This window comes from Plectropomus leopardus, chromosome 3 (genome assembly GCF_026936395.1).
Source record: "Plectropomus leopardus strain MGB_pleo_1.0 chromosome 3, ASM2693639v1, whole genome shotgun sequence".
NCBI lineage: Eukaryota > Metazoa > Chordata > Actinopteri > Perciformes > Serranidae > Plectropomus > Plectropomus leopardus.
Window position 1 is genome coordinate 4,313,314 of NC_142178.1, and position 20,975 is coordinate 4,334,288.

At 36.9% G+C, this 20,975-nt stretch overlaps 1 protein-coding gene across 1 annotated transcript; it reads left to right on the forward strand.

Annotated features, from left to right (window-relative positions):
- The first annotated feature begins 1,715 nt into the window (after positions 1–1,715).
- On the forward strand, positions 1,716–20,901 carry pgm2 (phosphoglucomutase 2). Its single transcript, XM_042485014.2, has 13 exons — positions 1,716–1,949; positions 3,333–3,500; positions 3,756–3,947; positions 6,789–6,872; positions 9,715–9,908; positions 10,188–10,377; positions 10,683–10,780; positions 12,374–12,554; positions 13,287–13,380; positions 15,209–15,338; positions 16,060–16,252; positions 18,146–18,279; positions 19,034–20,901. Exons 1-13 carry the CDS (start codon positions 1,875–1,877, stop codon positions 19,134–19,136), a joined length of 1,836 nt encoding a protein of 611 aa, XP_042340948.1. The 5' UTR covers positions 1,716–1,874; the 3' UTR covers positions 19,137–20,901.
- Positions 20,902–20,975: the final 74 nt, after the last annotated feature.

Sequence of the window (20,975 nt, forward strand, 5' to 3'; positions counted from 1 at the left end):
TCGATCATATTTCAGTGTATGTAAGTGTATCATTTGCGTGCTCCATAAAGATTCTGTGGTGTTATTATCAATCACTGCTTTCATTTAAAACTAGAAATTTGAAAAAAAGATGAGGTGATGTTCCCACAAGTGAGCCCTCCTGTTAATATTAATGTCTTCATAAATATGTGAACTGAAAGAAATTGTACCAAGCAAGAGCATAGGCGGAGTTTGCACACTGACAATTTCACACTTCTTAAAACTCAAAGTAATGTCAGGAAACAGTCCAAAATCAGTATGGCACCCACTGTGGAGCAGCAACTGCATGGTGAGTGATGTCTAAGATGAGAGTCTGGGACCACATACAGTTTAAACATAAATGTTATCACCTGATACACAGTATTAGAGCTAATTTGCATCTGCAGTCCCTCCTCAGGTCAGAGCAGTCCAATAACATAATATAAGGTTAAACTAAGAATGCTTAACATGCATTAAAACTAAAAAATGCAACTAAAAGTTGACCTATTCTGATACAGGCTCTCCACTGCCTAAAATCTCATTCAACCAGTAGTGTAAGAAGTAGGCTACTTTTATATTTTACTCACGTAAAGATAAAGATTACAAGTGAAAGTCATGAATTCAAAAACTTTGCTAAATTTACTTAACATTTTAAAAGTAAAAGAAAACAAAACCTTATTGGATAGCACACTTATATGTTACTAACCCATTAACATCCTTATACTATATTTAGTATGTTAAGTAAAACATTTTTTTAAAATTTATCATGCCTTAATTGATAGACAAAGTTGAAAGACAAAAAAAATCACAAAAATAAATTTAGCATTTATACTAATTATACTAATTTTATACGCATTATATTATACATACCCTGGAACAAATAACAAATTATTGAAATTCAAGTTGTTCTGAGTCCAATGGTACCAAAAATGTGATATAGGTCCTATCAGCCATTTCTGTAACATACTATTTTTAATAGTTAGTCACATAGGGTTAGTCATTTTATCACTTTTCCTATAAACCCTGGTGGGAATAAAGGTTCACATGATAGCATGTTCGAAATAATGCATGCACTTAATAACCAGATAGACTTAAGTAAAAATACTTTATAAAACCGATTTTCCAATGTGTTGTTATGGAGAAATTTTGAGAAATATGGTTCTATGACCATGGATTTCCATGGATTTCTATGGGGTTTACATCCCCATAAGAATACATGGGAAATATTGACCTTCGTTTGAAAACACATTCTAATAATATATATTATATATTATTATATAATAATAAGATTGTTAAGATAAGATAATCCTTTTTTTAGTCCCACAACGGGGAAGTTTGCAATTATTGTTGTAGAGGATAGAGGCACAGCCAAACTGTTAGTGTCATAGATTGTATATGGTTAGTTGTAAATATTTAAAACTTTTTTTTAAATAATGTTTTACAAAATGATATGTTCTGTGCATGAAATCCTATTCTGGAAACTACTCACAAGCAACTACAAAACTGACACAAATAATACGATATAAATACTGAACTGCAGTCAGTCTGCTTAAATAAATGCACTTTATTAATTTCCTCCACTGCAAAATGTTATCGTTATTGGGGCTCTCTTTCCACCATTGTTTCCACTTGTTGAACAGTCAGTGAAGCCCTCATGTTTACGTAATTACCACATTTGCGGCAGGCCGTGAAGGCAACAGATGAGAGGCTGGTGACGCATTACGTCGCTCCGCCCTGCACTGTGACAGTAAAGTGGTCACCTCATCCACAGCAGTAGCAGCAGCATTACTACTCTTCCAGTGTTATAAAAAGCCTCGGGGTGTATTCACCTCGTATGACCATAGTCAGTGAGCTGTGTTGACGCGGTAAAAAGGGAAATGGAGAAAGGTTTGTCCTCGACGGGAGACACAAAGCTGGAGCAGGCTGTGAAGCTGTGGCTGCAGTATGACAAGGTAAGCTGACAGCTAGCCTGCTAGCTTCATGTGCTGAGGCTGTACTGTGAGTGAGTGTCAATTTGTTACCTGGTGTTACATAAGTGAATCAATGTTGGGTCTAACTATGACTTTACCGTTGTTTTTCGGTCTCCTAGCTCTTACCAGGAAACTGTAGGGTAAAATATTTCGAAATATGGACCTGTAAAAACAAGCATTACTTTTTGTTTCAGTTTGTGTTGTAAACATGAAGGAAAGTCCTAATATTTTGTGCAGTAAAAATCTTAAACAAATCAAGTGCGCCACATTTCCTCTCTCTCAGTGCTGTCGTAATCAAAAGCACAGTGCACTTCCTCAGCTCAGACTGGTTCAGCTATCATTAGTGATTTCAGAGAAAAGGCTCGTGCCACTCAATGTTAGTGAGCACTGTATCAGACTAACGTGCATCCGGCCATATGAGCAACACAAACCGGGTCATTCATGATCTTAAAGACACAGGGGATGCCACCAATCAGGTCACATTGGAGAGGAGACTCTGCTTCATTAGTCTTAACATTATTGGGTTAGGGGGCAGTTTGCTCATGGGTCAATTTGAATGGGAATCATCACATGGACCCACTTGCTGTATTTATGGATGCCATTTGGAACCAGAACACTTCTTTACTAAAGTTGTTGCTTTATTTAAACATGGGCAGATCATTTATTCACCAAAAAATCCACCATATTTGATAAAGATACCTGATTAGGAGAACATATAATCTTGGTACTCCACAAAATCTGAATTAGAACTGAAATAACTAGGGGTCAACAGATTATCGGCGTGGCCAATTATTGGGACAGATATTTGGCATTTTGATTATCATTATCTGTATCAGTATTTTATTTTAGTGATCGCCAATAAAATTAATTAATTAAAAAGTGGAAAGAAAGTGTGGGCATGGGAGGAACTTTTACTTGGTAAAAGTAACAGGGAGCTATTTTTATTTTTCAGTTTAAATTAAAAATTTCCCTTGACTTTAGAAAAAAAGTTGCGTCGAAATTGCTGTATATGATATTGGACGTTTCAGTTTGGATTGAACATTTGCTTAGGACATTTAAACAAAGTTTTGTATTGGAGTTTGTTATATTCCAAATTTTAAGTATTGACAAAGATTTTTGATTTAATGCATATCAGTTCCAAATATCAGTTAGCGTTCTCATTAAGTACTAACAATAGGTATTGGCCCTGAAAAACCAATATTGGTCGACCCCTGGAAATAATCAATGAGTTGAGCTTAAAATTATTAAAATTATTTACATTTCACCTTCTAAGTTTTAAAAGGGCAACAGACTTAAAATAGCATTCCTGCCATTCAGCTAAATTTCAGCTTCAGTCATTGGTATGGGCATGTTTTTCTTCCCCAGAACCCCAAAACGGTGTCTATGGTGCAGGAGCTGGTGAAAGAAGGAGCAGTGGAGGCTCTGAAGAAATGTTTCTCCTCCAGGATGGAGTTTGGCACAGCAGGTCTGAGAGCAGCCATGGGCCCCGGCACATCCTGTATGAATGATCTCACCATCATCCAGACCACGCAGGTTGGTTAACAGACAAACTGCAACTCCACATTTAGCATGGAGTCACATGCAAAGCCAGACAGGCACTTTATTGAGTCGCATTCTCTTCCATTTGAAGAAGGCGAGACGCTCGTGGTCGACTGCACGGCTCACATGCCATACAGTCCTGTTCCATATCATTGTGGGATCTCAGTGCAACTACTTTTCTCAGTGACTTCCTGTAGCTAATGTTTAATGTCCTTCATTTTACATTAAACACAAGTTTTCACCCTACAGGGTTTCTGTTGTTATCTGGAGGAGAGTTTTGATAACTTGAAGGAGCGAGGGGTGGTGATTGGATACGACGCTCGTGCCCACCCTCCCAGCGGTGGAAGCAGCAAGCGCTTCGCCAGCCTGGCTGCAGCTGTGTTCATCAGCAGAGGGGTGCCGGTCTACCTGTTCTCCGACATTACCCCTACACCCTTTGTGGTAATCACTTCTCTAATTTCCTCTTTCTTTGACATTGCAGTGACAGTCACAGATAATATAATACATTAAAACAGTGATATCATTTTCCTGCATATGTGAAACATGCTTAATCTTTTGACACTTGGATCAACATCCCTTTTTTTGTGCTGCTTACAGATGCCTTTCACAACTATGTAAACCTTTAAGCAAATTAGTTGAAATAGAAAAAAAAAAAAACAAGAAACGACCCAAAAATTAGCAAGAACATGTCCAAGAAAATAACCTGAAAATGAACAAAAAGAAAAAAAGAGCAAAATAAACAAGGAAATTACCTGATAAAAGTGCTTTTGAAATTATAATAATACTGTCACGTTTTTTAATATGTAATTATGACAATCATTAATATATTTTTCTCGACATTTTCCCTAGCGTTATAAGTTGCTCCTTGTCTGCTTCTCATGTTTTTGAAAGAAGTAAAGCCAGTTTACACAGGTATCATATTTGAGATAATCCTTTATTGATTCCCAGAGGGGAAATTCAAGTGTAGCAGCAGTACAAGGGTAAGTACAAGAGTAAAAGTTGCATGCATGAAAGGTCAAATAGAATAACATATAATAAATAAAAGATCAATATACTGTACAAAACAAAGTGACAAAAATACAAATCGAATAAAAAAATAGAGGTACATACAATTTTTGAAAAAATGGAGGAGTAAAGTGTCATTTCAGGACAACTGAGACATTCTGTGCAGTAGATGGAAATTAAAGTGATGTTACTTATCGGGCAAATGTTTGATTGTAACCAAATTCTTAAGTGAGGTCAGTTTGTGTGGGGTCAGGTCTGCTGGTGGAGCAGGTGAAAGTGGGACTGAAGCTACAGGGCAAATTCCATTTAAAAAGTACACTTCACCTCTGTCCGCTGCAGGTTGCATAACGCATATAGGATTCACCGGGTTATACTTGCTTTAAAACTTGTGACCATTCACATGATTTTGTGTCTATACTACACATGCATAAAACCATACATGATATCCTTATTGCAGCTCAGACAAAGATTAGATTTGAATGTTATACTTTGATACAGCACTGGTACAAAAAACTGATACTCTATAGGTCCATACCAAAAACAAGAAAAAAAATCTTAGGCTCACAAAATAGGAAACAAATATATTTAGATATTTAAATCAACAATCTGTACACAGTGCTGGTACAGAAAAAATCACTGAACACACACCTTTAATCACGTGTTAGGTTGTTGCTGTAGAGAGAGCTGTCACAGCTGCAGGTTGAGAACCAGTTGGTTGTCCTGCTGTTATGTCATCTATGCAGCCTTGGGTTGAAAATTTGTCATTTTGGTACTATCGAATGTGTCATAAAATGAGATCTTACCATTTTTAAACAGGGTGTCCCACACAGTCATTTATTTGTGGCAGCCTGTCACATTCAAATTTATATTTTTGGAGCTGGACTGTTATTTAGGAGCACTGTTGGAATATAAACAGTTCTGCTATTCATTGCGTCACAATCTCAGAGCACAGAGTGTACTCTGGGTACAGACGGAGCAGCAGAACCTCTGGTGAAAAAAAGTTTAAAGTAAAAGTAAAAAAATCATTAATTGTAAGGGGTCTAAATGTTTGCATTCACTCCATCTGCAGCAGCTGCTCCTCTCATCCATTGATCTGGTCTGATCTGATCCACTCATGAAGAGTTCCACCTGCACTGCGTTCATGGACTTGCAAAAACATCTGAATTCAGAGAGGGGACACAAAATGATTTTAAAAAATGACGCGCGCACACACACACACACACACACACACACACACACACACACACACACACACACACACACACACACACACACACACACACACCCACACACACACACACACACACACACTCCAGATTCTAATTCTGTGCGAAACGCTGTGAATACAACAGATCCAAAATGAGCAGCTAAAACCTGGTTTGGTGTCAGGGGTTGGAACAGAGCATTTTGGGGCCACAGCTCCAAAAAAGAGTCCATACTACAAACGTCCCTGTGCAGCGAGATTAATTACTTTCTGCATTTTCTTCTCCAGGGTAGGAACATTGTCGCCATGTCTTGGGCCACCTTAAACTTTGTTATTTTAGCAAGGTTATAGTGATCATATACTTTTTTTAAAATTAAAAAAGTATTGAAGTACTTTTTATAGTCATAACATATACACTTAAAAGTACTGTACCTGCGTATCCTTTGAAACATGACTGTGATGTCTCAACTACAAGTATGATTGCGTGTAGCAACTTATTTTTTGGCTGTTTTAATGTCTGAATAACCCACGATCACAAACTAAAAAAAAAGTCAGCCTCAATCTGAGGCCGCTCAGGATTACTGTCAGCCTCTTTCATCATTCTCACTTTACGGTACTCATTTTGTTTGTCTAATTGTGGGAACAGTGCACTTCATGTTGATCTTTTTTCACGTACATAGCACATTTTGTAAAACAGATGACTAGTTTATACTTCATAAATGGCAAGAAGATATTCACTACAGTTTATAGTAAATAAGTGTGTTTGTTTATGATTGGGCATATCTGTGGGCAGCACAGGAAGAGGACTAAATCAACTAGCAGGAAGCAATAATTATCTTATAATAATGTTTCCCAAATACATAGCACAAGGAATTTGAGCAAAAAGTGCCACACTGCCTCCATTTCAGCTTTTGGTCCAAACAGCCTCAAGAGTTAGGCTCCTGCTAGAAATGAAATGATAGCTCTAATAGTATTCTTCAAGGTCTGGTTTTATACATCTGTCAGTATTTCCTATTGCCTATGATCTCTGAGCGTGCTGGAAAAATGACATATTTCTCTCCGCGTCTCGGCAGCCTTTCACAGTGTCACACCTGGGTCTGTGTGCTGGTATCATGGTGACCGCCTCTCACAACCCCAAACAGGACAATGGCTACAAGGTAACGGCTCTTACTTATTTGCACACTTACTAATTTGTTATTGATTAAGTTACTTATTAGTTTTTGGCTCTGGCCCTAATTCATATTCAAAGCCCCCGATCCACTTTTCTTTTCAATTGAAAAACAATATAAATGAGTATTTAGTTGTGTTTTTGATTGACTCTGGTCCAACTTTTGACATTTCAGTGTATAGTATAAAAATTCTGAATATGTCTTATAAATATGCATCATGGCTGCTATTGTAACAGAATTTGGCTGATCTGATTTATTAGATCTTATTTAATCAAATGTAGATTCAGCGATTCATCAGCGATTCATCGATTAATCAATCAGTTGGTTTGGATGACGTTTTAAGATAAGATAATCCTTTATTAGTCCTGCAGTGGGGAAATTCACAATATTACAGCAGCTATGAGGTACGAAGAAATATAAGATTTTTACAATAGTAAAAAAAAAATTACAAATATAAAAATATATTAAAATGTTAGATAATGAAAAACAAGGTGCCAAGTATGATTTCATTGATATTTCAAAAGCCTTTGATACAGTAAATCATCATATTTTATTAGCAAAATTGTATAAATATGGTTTTCATGATGTTGCACACGAATGGTTAACTAATTATGTCACTGACAGAAGTCAGTTTGTTTGTGTCAAGGGTTGCTGTTCTGACAAAGCTAGATTACCCTGTGGGGTCGCACAAGGGTCCATTCTGGGACCATTACTATTCCTCATTTATATAAATGATTTATCTAATGTTTCAAATATCCTCTGCCCAATAATGTTTGCTGACGACACAACCCTTGTTCTCTCTAATTCAAATTTTGATTCATTTATGAAGGACGCCAATGCTGGTTTAACTGCCTACGCTATGTGGTTCAGATTAAATAAATTATCTTTGAATATAAGGAAATCTAACTTTATTATCTTCAGTGGCAAAAAAATGTATTCTAAGGATTTATCCAAAATTATGATTGAGTCTGTTGAGATGCCTCAGGTGTCCAGTATGAAATTTTTGGGCATTTTTGTTGATGAGAATTTGAATTGGAGAGAACAAACTGATTGGGTTAGTAAAACAATTCATAAATCTCTTGGTATAATAATGAGGATCAGTCATCTTGTTACCACAAACTGTCTTCTAATTTTTTATTATAGTTTGATTTATCCATATCTCTCATATTGTAATATAGTTTGGGCAAGTACTTTCCCGACTACTCTTTATAAAATTTTAGTGCTGCAGAAACGCTTTGTTAGGATCGCAACCAGATCAGAGTCACACACTTCATCTGCCCCGTTATTTCAGAGACTTCAAATTCTCACTATTTACGACATCAATATTTTTCAAATATGTGTCTTTACTTACAAAATACTTTTTAGTGAAGGGAATATTCCTGAGCAGTTCACAACTTATTTTACAGTTAATTCACAGTTGCATTCACACTTAACTCGTAACTCTTCAGCTCTTCATCTTCCCAAATTTCTTACTTGTCGAGGTCAGTTTTCAATAAGATTTAGGGCAGCGAAACTGTGGAATGATTTTTTCCATCTGGTAAAAACCTGCATTCATATAAAGTGTTACAAAAGATGCCTGAAAAAACATTTAACCTCTCTTTTGTAATGGGTGTATTTTGTCCATATTTAAAAATGTCTCATTCACTGTGATGTATTTTTGATATTGCTCAAGGGTCAGCGTAGTATAATCTATTATACCCCTCACACATACCCATACACACACTTATCGCACTAACATCATCTTACATGTCTCACATTCATATTTTCTGCACTTAATTGGATTTTATTATAGCTGTTTTTTGCTGTTATTATCAAACATATTTGGTTACTAGTAGTTTGCTATCACTGGTATTATTTTATGTATTTTTTCTGTATGTTTCTGTACTTCTGAGTTCTCAATAATCTTGTGTTAATTTCATTAGGTGGAGGCTTTAGATAAGCCCTATGGGTTTTTTGCCTCTCCCTGCACTGTATTTTAATTTTTTTTTCTCTTTTGTGTGTTTTAATTGTGCAAAAATAAAAATAAAACTAAAAAATTTTTTTAAAAAAACAAGGTGAAAAAGCAGTAACATAAATAAAATAAAATTACAATGTGCCAACAAAAAGGGTCCAGACAAAAAAATAAATAAATAAAAGAAATATGTACAGTAATTGCAAATTTTTTCTAAATTCCAGCTTCTTCAGTGTGAATATTTTCTGCTTTATTTCCTCTTCTGTAACAGTATATAAAATATCTTTGGGTTATGGACAAAAGAAGACATTTGAGTGTGTCAACTTGGACTTTGGAAAACACTTTGATATTTTTCACAATTTTCTGACATTGCATAGACAAAACAGCTAATCAGTTAATTGATCAAATATTTGACAGATCAATCGACAATGACATTAATTTTTAGTTGCAGGCCTAATGTAGAGTTTAAACAATCTGTGGACTACTCAATTAGTTGAGCAACAAAAAAATTATTCCAACTATATTGAGAGCAGATTAATTGTTTTTGACATTTTCCAAGAAAGAAATTAGAAACGTTTCACGGTTCCAGCTTCTCAAATGTGAGTTTGTGAGGTTTCTTCGTCCTGGGTGTGGTGATCTGAATCAGGTATTTGACCTTTGATCAAACAAAACAAGTCATTTGAATATGTAACATTTGACATTTAATAGGAAGTTATCACAGGCATTTAGGTCATTTTCTGATATAGAAAAAAGTTCAGCCAATACAAAAAATACATGAAAACAATTTGCAGATTTATTGATATTAAGATTAAAAAGAAAGAAAAGAAAGTGTGCAGTTCATTTTTATATCTGCCTTTTGCTGCTCTGTCTGTGTCTCAGGTGTACTGGGAGAACGGAGCTCAGATTGTGTCTCCTCACGACAAAGGTATCGCTAAGACCATAGAGGAGAACCTGGAGCCCTGGCCTGAGTCCTGGAGCACAGAGGAGGCCCTGAAGAGCCCGTTGCTCAAAGATCCGTACCAGGACATCCATACACAATACTTCAAAGCCATCCAGAAACACTGTCATCACAGGTGATCTATAGAGAGCTACCCACTGAGCTGCAAAAACCATCTATAACACCTGAGAGAGCATGATGTACATCATAATACACTGTGCTCCACTGATGATTGTAATCAGTGTGTGTTTCTGCCTAACATTTGAAATGCCTGCATGAGAATACTACATGCATACTCAATAACTACAATACTACAATACATTAATACTACAGAACTGAAATGTGAAAAATCAAATGGAAACTTAAAAGAAGAAAGAAAGAAAACACATTTTGACTCAAAAATTTGTCTTCACAGGAGCATAAACAAGAGTTCAGAAGTGAAAATTGTGCACACATCTGTGCACGGTGTTGGTCACACATTTGTCCAATCAGCTTTCAAGGCCTTTGACCTTCACCCTCCGTACGCTGTAGAGGAACAGAAAGATCCAGATCCTGAATTCCCCACGGTCAAATATCCAAATCCTGAGGAAGGAGAGGGAGTCCTGGTATGTTCTAAACACAATTCACACACAACAAAACACAATGCACTCACTCACTCACTTTATTTTATCTTATTATTTTTATTTTATTAATTTTAATTCTTCATTTCAATTTCTTTTTTTTAATAATGATAATTATTATCACTATCATCATTATTATTGTTGTTGTTATTATATTCATTTATTTACTGATTGAATTCATTTTTTATAGTTTACTTCTTTACAATTTGTACATTTGCAACACATATAGAGACAGTCTTTCTTAGTTGAATATATATGTGTGTGTGTGTGTGTGTGTGTGTGTGTTTCAGACACTGTCGTTCGCCCTGGCAGAGAAAGAGGGGGCCACTGTTGTGTTGGCGAATGACCCTGATGCTGATCGGCTAGCCATCGCTGAGAAGCAGGAGAGGTCTGTGTGTGCGTGCACGCACGTGTGTGTGTTTGTGTGTGCGTGTGCGTGTGCGTGTGCGTTTTTATGCCTCTCCATGTTAAGCATATTGAGCTGAACAGTAGACAGCAGTAATGTACTTGTCACATTTTCTCTGTCCACATTGTCACAATGTAGGTTGATTTGAACTGCCTGATGTAAATGTATCTGGGGTCAGTTAAGGGCAGAGGACAACTTGAGTGTTCAGCTCACAAGATCTAAACCACTGATCAACTGAGCTTAGTGATAGAGACCAGCTGAGATTGAGTACGCATGGAGGCCAATTCTGCCCTTCTAGAACTACCGACTATGTCATTATCTTGTTATATAATACTTTGATTAAACAAGAGGGAAATCTAAGAATTAAAGAACAAGTTTCAAGTGCAAGAAGTTGATGAGGCATGGTTATGGAAAAGAATCTAATTGGAACCAGGGCCATCGCTGGATATTTATAAATACCTAGCCACAAAAAATACCTTTGAAAAATTTTAAATATTTAAATTGTTTTTTACATTTGATAATGTGTTTAACAGTTCAGTTGATATAAGTTCTATAAGTTGTATGTCACTAAATTATTGCTATTTTAAAGCCTTCTCCCCACTGCCAAGAATACTGAAAACTGCATGGATTCCTCTTTTTTATTGGAACTGAATTTTATTTAGTTTTTGCCAGAAACAGGCAACTTTTAAATGTGTTGAGTTCCAAGTTTAAGCAGAAAAAAGCACCCGCACAATCCATCTGTGCAGAAGATTTTTGTGCAGATTGAGTGTGCAAAAATCAGTTGGTCACGTCATGTTACTTGACAACTTGTGCAGTTCAAGCCAAGTCTCATTTATCCAGTCATATGCTCAGCGCGGCACAAACACATGCATTTTAAACTTGAAAAAAAAAAACAAAAACAAAGTTTGTTTTTTTCCCATTAATTCAAGGTAATACAGACCAACTAACTGATAGACAAATGGTCATTTTGTGTGTAAAGTATTCCTTTAAAAACCCGTTATTTGTCATTTTGGTGTGAACTCCTTCTCATTTACTTACAAATTTCCAGAACCAATACCAAATACATCATGGACTGATGATATTAACCCTTGGTTTGACACCGCTTTCCTTGTGCTACATTTAGACACTTTTCACTTTTTTAAATCTTTGAACCCTGAGCAAGATGGTTTCATTTATTTTAAAAACTTAGGGAAAAAAGGCAATGAGCAACTTGGCAAGGAATGCCCCCCAAAAAATTGCAAGAAATGATTAGATTTAGACAATTGTTTTTTAAAAAGCTAGCAAAAAATTACAGAGAATTATATATTTAATTATCACAATTATATACACAAAATCATTTTACAGAATAGTTACAATTTTTTGTGCATTTTTTAGCCAATTTACCTGTATGATTTCTTTTGTTTTTTACTTTCCCATTTGTTTGTTTTTTGTTTTTAATTATTAGTCTTTCATTTTTTCAGGTCATTGTGTGTCATTGGTCTAATTTTTTTTTTTTATCAATTTCTTGATATTTTCTCTTTTCTATATTATATATATATTATATTCTATATTAACCTGTGTCTCTCTCTGTATCAGTGGACAGTGGCGAGTGTTCAGTGGTAATGAGTTGGGAGCGCTGCTCGGCTGGTGGATGTTCCGCTGTTGGAAACAGCAGAATCCTGACACTGCTGCTGTGAAAAACCTCTACATGCTGTCGAGCACCGTCTCTTCAAAGATACTGCGCGCCATCGCTCTCAAAGAAGGCTTCCACTTTGAGGTAATGCAGTCAAGTTCACGGTTGTTTTAAATGTTAAACTGGGGAGCAGAGAGGCCTAGAGCACATACTGAACAAAATGTCTGTTTAACCCTTTGAAACCTGGGTTGACATCAGGTTTCTTGTACTGCATTCAGATGTATTTCACAAGCATTTAACCTTTGAAACATCAGCAAATTGGTGTGATTTCTTTCAAAAACATGGGGAAAAAGGCAATCAGCAAGTGGGCATGAAATGCCCTGCAAATTGCAAAAGTAATAAAAGGTCACAAGAAAATTAGCAAAAAAAATCACTAAAAAGAGATAGAATCATTAGAAAATTATAATATTATTAGTATTATTCTTGTAACTTTTTACTAATTTCTCTTGATTTTTTGGGCCAATTCTTATTAAGTTGCTCATTTCCTTCTTTCTGTGTTATTGAAAGAAATCAAGCCATGTTTCAAAGGGTTAAATGAAAACAGAGCTAAGCTGACATGATCAGCACTGTATGTCCTCATGCATCCAGAAGTTGTAGAGGTGTACTGCTGGAGGAAGAGAGCCTTATCTGCATTTTCCAGTATATCAGGTTCTCTTGCAATGAAGATGATTAAGGAGGAAATTGGGAGAATACTAATGGATAATTAACAGTGCAACTTAATGCACTACATTATTGTTGGACTTCATCGTTGCAAATGTTGCTGCCGTTAACATTTGAAACCACGGCTGACGGTTACTATCATCACTGTTTTGACAGGAAACGCTTACAGGGTTCAAGTGGATGGGAAACAGAGCCAGAGACCTTTTGGACCAGGGCAAGACTGTTCTGTTCGCCTTTGAGGAGGCCATAGGTATGCACACACTCTCTCTCTCACACACACACACACACACACTCACATATACATAAATTAGTGTTGTCCATGGGCACTTGGAAGCAGTTGTGATTAATTCCCTGTGGCATCACATTGTGAGAGTTTGTTCTCGCAAAGGCCTCCACAGTGTCACACATTAGTCAATTTGATCTGCCAAAAAGTGTTCTTCTGATGTAAATTAATCTGGGATCAGTTGAGGACAACTTCAGTTGTCACTGGCCTTTAACTGATCTTGTGAGCTGGCAATCCTTCTGCCAGCTCACAAGATCTAAACTGGGGTGAGGACCTAACTTGATTGTCAAAACCGGCGAAAAACAGTATGCATGGAAATAAAGGTACCCCTCCTACATTATACTTTACCAGTATAAAAGTTGCATGCATGGAATATAGTATCCATAGCTATATTTTCATTGGTGTATAATAACCTGAAACTAAGAATTGTTATGTTTTTTTTTTTACCTTAGAATGAGCTTTTTATATCTACAAATGTAGTGGGTCCTCTTAGCAGGATTCCAGCATGTTTTTCAGCCGAAAACAGACAAATCAAACACTGGCTCTAGGGTCATTTGCATTTTCAAGTGTTCCTAGTTTCAGTTTGTTGCAGTGTGCAACCTCACCACTAGATGCCACTGAATCCTACACATTTGACCTTTAAACTTTTATTTTCTTTTATTTAAGTATGTAGTTAAATTGCCTATTCTTCCTAAGCCTAACCTAAGGCAATGTAGTAATATAAAACACTCTAAAAACACATTCCATTATACCTGACAGCCCAGCTTCACCTGGGCATAGGTGTAGCATGCATCACACTCAGGAATTCATTGCCTCAATCTCTGTAATTGCCGGGAGCCATCGATCCTTTTAACCCTTTGAAACCTGGTTAAACCTGCTTAACTTCTTTCAAATACATAGGAAAAAGGCCATGAGCAACTTAAAAATAAATGACCCAGAAATGAGCAAGAAATTGGAGAGAAAACACATGAAAATTACCTGAAAATTAGTGTACACCCCCCCTCAAAAAATGAAAAATAAAAAAAACATAAATAAAGGAAATGACTTGGAAAACTGCATAAAAAGTATAAGAATTCAGTAAAAAGAAAAAAAAAGAAATGATAATTTTAATAATCTTTTAAATCTACTCATTTCTTGCAATTTGTTAGACACTTCATGCAAAGTCCTCATTGCCCTTTTCCCATGTTTCTGAAAGAAATTGCACCAGTTTTCCCCGGGTACAATGGTTTAAATACCTTTGAACAGCATCTCAACGCAGCACAAGAAAAGTGATGACGAGCCAGGTTTGAAAGGCTTAATATAACCAGCTGAATAGCTTCTACTATTTGGGACAAAGTTGACGTGCTTTTTTCGGAGAGAAAAAACAAATCTCTTTAACTTCAGACACTTCCTCTGTGGCCTCTGTCTGACATCTGTTGTTCTAACCGTGCTGTACAGTCTTGCTTGCTTGTTATGTGAAACATTAATCATTAAAAACAGAGAAAGCGTGAAGTGTCAGACATGTCAGCTCAGGTCACTGGTCTTGGTCAGTTAGCAGTCAAACACCATGCACTTGGTCAAAGTTCGTTTTAGGTTAGTATGACAGATGTTCACTCAAACACACACATGCAACATCACATAGTTTACAGCGTTCCCATGTAACATGATTATGATGCTGTAATTAGAATCACACGCCTCTACACGCACTGTTAGTAATAGAAGCAAGTGACCTACAGCAGATGGAGGTTTACACATACCAGGGATGAACTGAAAGTGTGTGTGTGTGTGTGTGTGTGTGTGTGTGTGTGTGTTTCAGGGTATATGTGTAGTCCCTCTGTGTTGGACAAGGATGGAGTGAGTGCTGCAGCCATTGCAGGAGAGATGATTTCCTATCTGGCCACGAAAAACACAAGCCTTTCTCAACAACTCACTTCCATCTATGAAGAGTAAGACCACTCATCTTTGATTTCCATGACTGAGATTCACAAATTAAAAGTACATGTGAGGGTGTGGTAGAAACCTGCACTCGCTTATGTAAAAAACACACCCAGAAAACATAATTATAGTAAAATACAAGCAATCAAAACATCAATACATTTAGTTGCCAAAAATTCAAAATCTCTCAGTATAAGTATAGGGTTTAAAAAATAAAAGTGAAAATAATTATTTTGAACATGTGAGCATCACTTCATAGAGGGATCATTCTTGATCCAAATAAGATGTTTTTGACAGCAGAGCTTTTCAGGGTCTCTTTCTATACACACACAATGACACAGAGTAATTCAGTAAATGAAGATTTTCATTCCATAAGATAACTCCACGATATTTGATAGAAAACTGACCACAGGAAGTGTTATAAAAAGGAATATGAAGATTCTGAGCCTGTCTAGTTTTATAATTATGGAACTGAGAGTTTTTAACAAAATAGTATCTAAAACCAAAATAAATCTGTAGCCTTAGATCTTGATTTAAAGGCAAATGTTCAGATTTAGAGAATTTTAATGTCAAAAATGGTCAACAACTGCAATTTAGAAAAGAGAGATGCACTTGGTACAACAACGTTAGAGAAGGTCGCTTTTCTAACAAACTGTTTCTGCAGCAGCAAAATTTTATAAAGATGAGTTGGAACTGTTAACTCTTCTTCTCTCTCCTCCTCATCATTGTTAGGTATGGCTACCACCTCACCAAGAACTCCTATTTCATCTGCCATGACCAGAATGTGATCCGCAGCTTGTTTGAGCGCCTGCGCAACTACAGCGGCCAGAAAGACTCATATCCCACTGAATGTGGTCGCTTCTCCATCTCTGCTGTGCGAGACTTGACCACCGGCTATGACAGCAACCAACCTGGTAACAAGGCTGTAAGTGCACACAATGACACCTCCACTCACTCAGAGCAGGACAAACCTCTGGCATTTGAGTGTTACATTACTGCCTAAAGATAATACATGTTTTAAGCCACAACCATGAAAATAACATGCCGGTAGTAAGAAAACCACTAAAAGAAATAAATAATAATGGTGATCCTTATCTGATGGATGTGTATCAACTAAAGGCTGATGATACTGTATGGATCTGACCTCTAGTGACCTCCACTGACCTCAGGTGGCCAGAAAAAGTATTTATTGTTACTGCAGGTTTAAACCTGAGCTCAAATAACATGTCATACAGTGCATTTTCACTGACTCTCAGGCCGTTAATTGAGCTACAGATTGTCATTTTTGCATTTTTCACCCTCTCACTCTCTCTCTCAAACTTAGACCACATTCATCAAATGCTGAAACTAAGCAGTGCTGATCAAATATAAACTAAGATTATTTTACTGCATCACAGGTCTGGCTCTAGACTGCTTTGAATGGGGGGGCAGTAAGACATGTTGGTGGGCAATATGAGTTATTCTTTAAGGTGTATGCTGAACTGTGTCATGTTTTTATCCAAAGCTTCTTGATAAACAAGCTCAACTTTGTGCTTTTTTTATGCTCAGTGGCAGTGATACTCAATTTACTGCTCTGGGGCAAAATCTGGCCCCCGATATGGTGTGTGTGGCCCACTAACCATTTTCTAATTTACAATAAAAAGAAAGTGGTGCGCCCGGGGCTCATTGGATAGAGCAGGCGCCCCACGTATAGAGGCTGAGTCCTCGCCGCGCGGTCGCAGGTTCGACTCCAGCCTCGGCCCTTCGCTACATGTCTTCTCCTCTCTCTTCCCCTTTCAAAAATATACCTAATGAATAAATAAAAAAATAAAGTGACTCCCACTGCAAATTGGTTTTGTACTTTTAGGATACATAAGGTGCCAGAGTGTATAAAACAGCATCAAAAAAGGGCTTGTTGATAAAAAAAGTAAATGACCAGACAGAGGCCCCAGCTATTACCCCAACTCCTGGAAATGTCCTAAAATCCTAGAAATGTCCTAAATCCTAGAAATGTACAAAAATATCCTGTAAATGTCTGAAAAATCTGCAAGATTTCCTAAAACCCTTGGACGTCCTAAAATCCTAGAAATGTCTTAAAATCTTAGAAATGTTGTTAAATCCTACAAACATGTATAGGCAAGTTGAGTATCCTCGCTTTAGTGACAATAACTAAAGATGCCTGTGTTTGGCTTTGTGGGGTAGGTGGAGCATTTGGGGGTGGCATTGCCCCACTGTGCCCATGCCTAGAACCAGCCTCACTGCATTACCTGTTTCTCACCCAAAATATTTTCAGAAACATATTTTAGTTTACTTTTTAATCTTAATATGAGTTTTTTTGTTACAAGTCAGTTGCCATATTGTTTTCTGTATCAAAACAGATGAGCTCACATTACGTAACTACCAGCGGGAGTGTTTATTGGTCCAGTGCAGCACAGTGCATTCTGGTATTTGTAGGTTTCTTACCTTCTTAGTAAAAGCAATGCCACTTTCAAAAGTATTTCCATCGTTCTACTGCATAGACAGCCCAAATATGTGGAATGAGCATCTTTCCAGCAGTGAAATACTTCTTTAAGTGCAGTAGGACTATACAGAGAAATGTGGAAAACATTCAGTAACCCACTTTTCCAGGTTCCGCTTTTTAGATGACTATTTATAAAAAAAGGAAGTCACTGCTGCAGTCTTTACAAAAATAATCTCAGAAACTGAATATGTGAGCTTCATTCATGCATCGTATTCAAATGTTACGGAGAATTTCACTTCGGCTGTCTGTCCGAACAGAACTTCCCTTTGGATCTTGTCTTATCATCTATCCATCCATCACTCCTTCCTCTTGTCCCAGGTCCTCCCCACCTCCAGGTCCAGCCAGATGATCACCTTTACCTTTTCTAACGGGGGTGTGGCCACCATGAGGACCAGCGGCACCGAGCCTAAAATCAAATACTACACTGAACTCTGTGCTGCCCCTGGTAACAGGTAGGTCGCCGTGGAGACCAGGTCAGAAAGTGACAATTCTCTTCAGGTCTTACTGATTATATTGAATATTGATTTATCATTTATACTGTTAATGACAGAAAATAGTAATCTTATAATTTCATACAGTAAAATCCAAGTTTATAACTTAACATGTCTTGTTTTGTCCAACTTAAAGATATTCAATTTACAATCATATAAAACAAGATGAAGCAGAATATCATTACCTTTGAGAGACTGGAACAAATAATTGTTACATTTATTCTTTACAAACGAGTTTTGACTATAAGATACGATAAGATAAGACTTTATTGATCCCTCACCGGGGAAATTCACTTGTTACAGCAACTTACAGATAGAAAGGTGTTAAATTAAAATAAGCATGGCAAAAAAAATGTAATACACAAAGAATGATAGTAAAATAAAGTAAAAATACCACTACTATTCACAGTAAGAATAAAGACTACATACACCTCTGTTTACTGTCCCATATACCAGTGTGACCTATGATGACAGATTACACATGATAATTGCTCTCAGAAAACTGTAGTACACACATAGTAGTATTCTAAGTATGAAGTGAAAATGAATAATAAATAAAGATTTTAACCATTAACTGATTTTCAACATAGTTGCCATAAACTTTTCCGTGGACTTGTTTTGGCTCTAAATGTCTTAACTCTGAATGGCAACCCCAATTATCTCAACAGTTACATCTTTTGTTTCCCTTCTGACTCTGTTTTTGGTCTCTTAACAGTGATGTGAAACACTTGATGAAGCAGCTGGACGACTTGGTCGATGCCATTGTTGAAAACTTCTTCGAGCCAGAGAAGAATAAGCTGCAGCCAAAGCCGGAGTAGCACTGATAGATGATACATTCACACACAGGACCAGTTGTTACTTACATCTCTGACCAGCATTCCACACAATGTCTTAAATACTCCAGAAGAGTTTCTCGGTTTAATACAAGCTTGACTTTGATAAACAATCACTGTAATGACACTTTTACCAATGTGTTGTCTGCCAGAGATACTTCCTACTGATGCAGCTGTCTTTATTTTAAAGGAACAGTTCACCCAAAAATCATAAATACACATTTTCCCTCTTATTTTTGGGGCCATTTTATCGCTCTAGAGTTTTTTTGGTGTGAGTTGCAGAGTTTTGGAGATACTGGGTGTAGAGATGTCGACCCTTTCTCCAATATAATGGAACTAGATGGTTTTCAGCTTGTGGTGCTCAAAGTGCCAAAAAAATAAATTTGAAAAACTCAACAGCAATGTCTCTTTGCAGAAATCATGACCCAGTTACGTAAGATAATCCATAGACCTTGTTGTGAGCAGGTTCATGGCCCTGTTTTCTCCCTACTGAACTACACCTGTCAGCCGTATCACAGCATTGGAGGAAAGAAGCATGCATCTAGCAGTGGATCCACGAGTAGATGCATGCTTCTTTTTGTACAATGATACAGTTGGCAGGTGTAGTTTGATAGAAAGAAAATTTAAAAAAATTAAAAAACATTTTTCTTTAGAAAAAGAGTGAGATGACTGGTTGCTCTGTAGACTATAATCAAAAGTAATTAAAACACTTGTGTTGGGTGCTCATGGAAAACAAAAACCAACAGAATAAACAGGAAGGAAATCCAGGTGCTCCAAAAGTGTAAAAAAGGTGAAACAACAAGGAGGAATTATATTTAAAAAAACTTAATTGTGGTGGCTAAATCATTTAAAAAAAGCCAACATGTTTCGACCACTACCAATCTTCATTAGGGCTTTAAAAAAATATTTTTTGAGCTTTGAGCACCACGAGCTGAGTGCAATCTAGTTCCATTATATTGGAGAGCAAAACAATTTAGCAACAAATGGCACTCAGGTAAGATGTAAAATATGTGCTTTTGAACTCGGGGTGAACTGTCCCTTTAATCATCTGCAGGTTTTATTACAACCTCTAACCTCCACTTTGAGTTTGTTTAGCCATCCATCTATTTTGGGGGGTGTGGTAATGGAACCAGAGCTACATCCTGCAGTCACCCTATATCACAGCTACATGTTTTTAAATTGAGTTTACCTCAGTGCTGGAGATTTAAAACCATAACTGTCATACCTTCACCATCCTACAGCCACAGGCATTCCTGCTCTTTCACTGAGGTGCTCAAACTACTTCAGCATTAATTTCAAGGCCGCTGTAAGAAGAGTTTAGAGTGTTAATGTCTATGTTGTCTATGTTAATGTTAACTGCTTAAACTAATGTTGTAAAGGTAATGGACATTGCAAACTGTCTTTGAATGTGTAATATCTTAGACAATAGTGAGGCATGGCACCGAAAGTTGAATATATTTTTAAGTTTTAAACGCTGTCATTGCAGTTTGAAAAATCCCAAAAGCTTAGAGCACCACCAAGTGGAGATATTGTACATTAATATTTCAAATGCACCCTCTGCTTGATATGAATATTTAACTCTTGAAGGGAGTCTGGACACCACGAAGTTAAATCTACAGCTGAGACCCAAAGTGATGTGGACTCTAGAAATGTGTGACTAGCAGCTCTCCTCTCCTCATGTGCCTCCTGATCCAAAATGCTGTGCTAAATATACAATGTAACTCAATAAAATAAAAGGTTTCTAACGGTGTATGTGGAGACAAATGTCAAAGGATAAAGCTCCCGCGCGCTACAGTACGTGCAGTCACGTCGTCCCTGCATCCC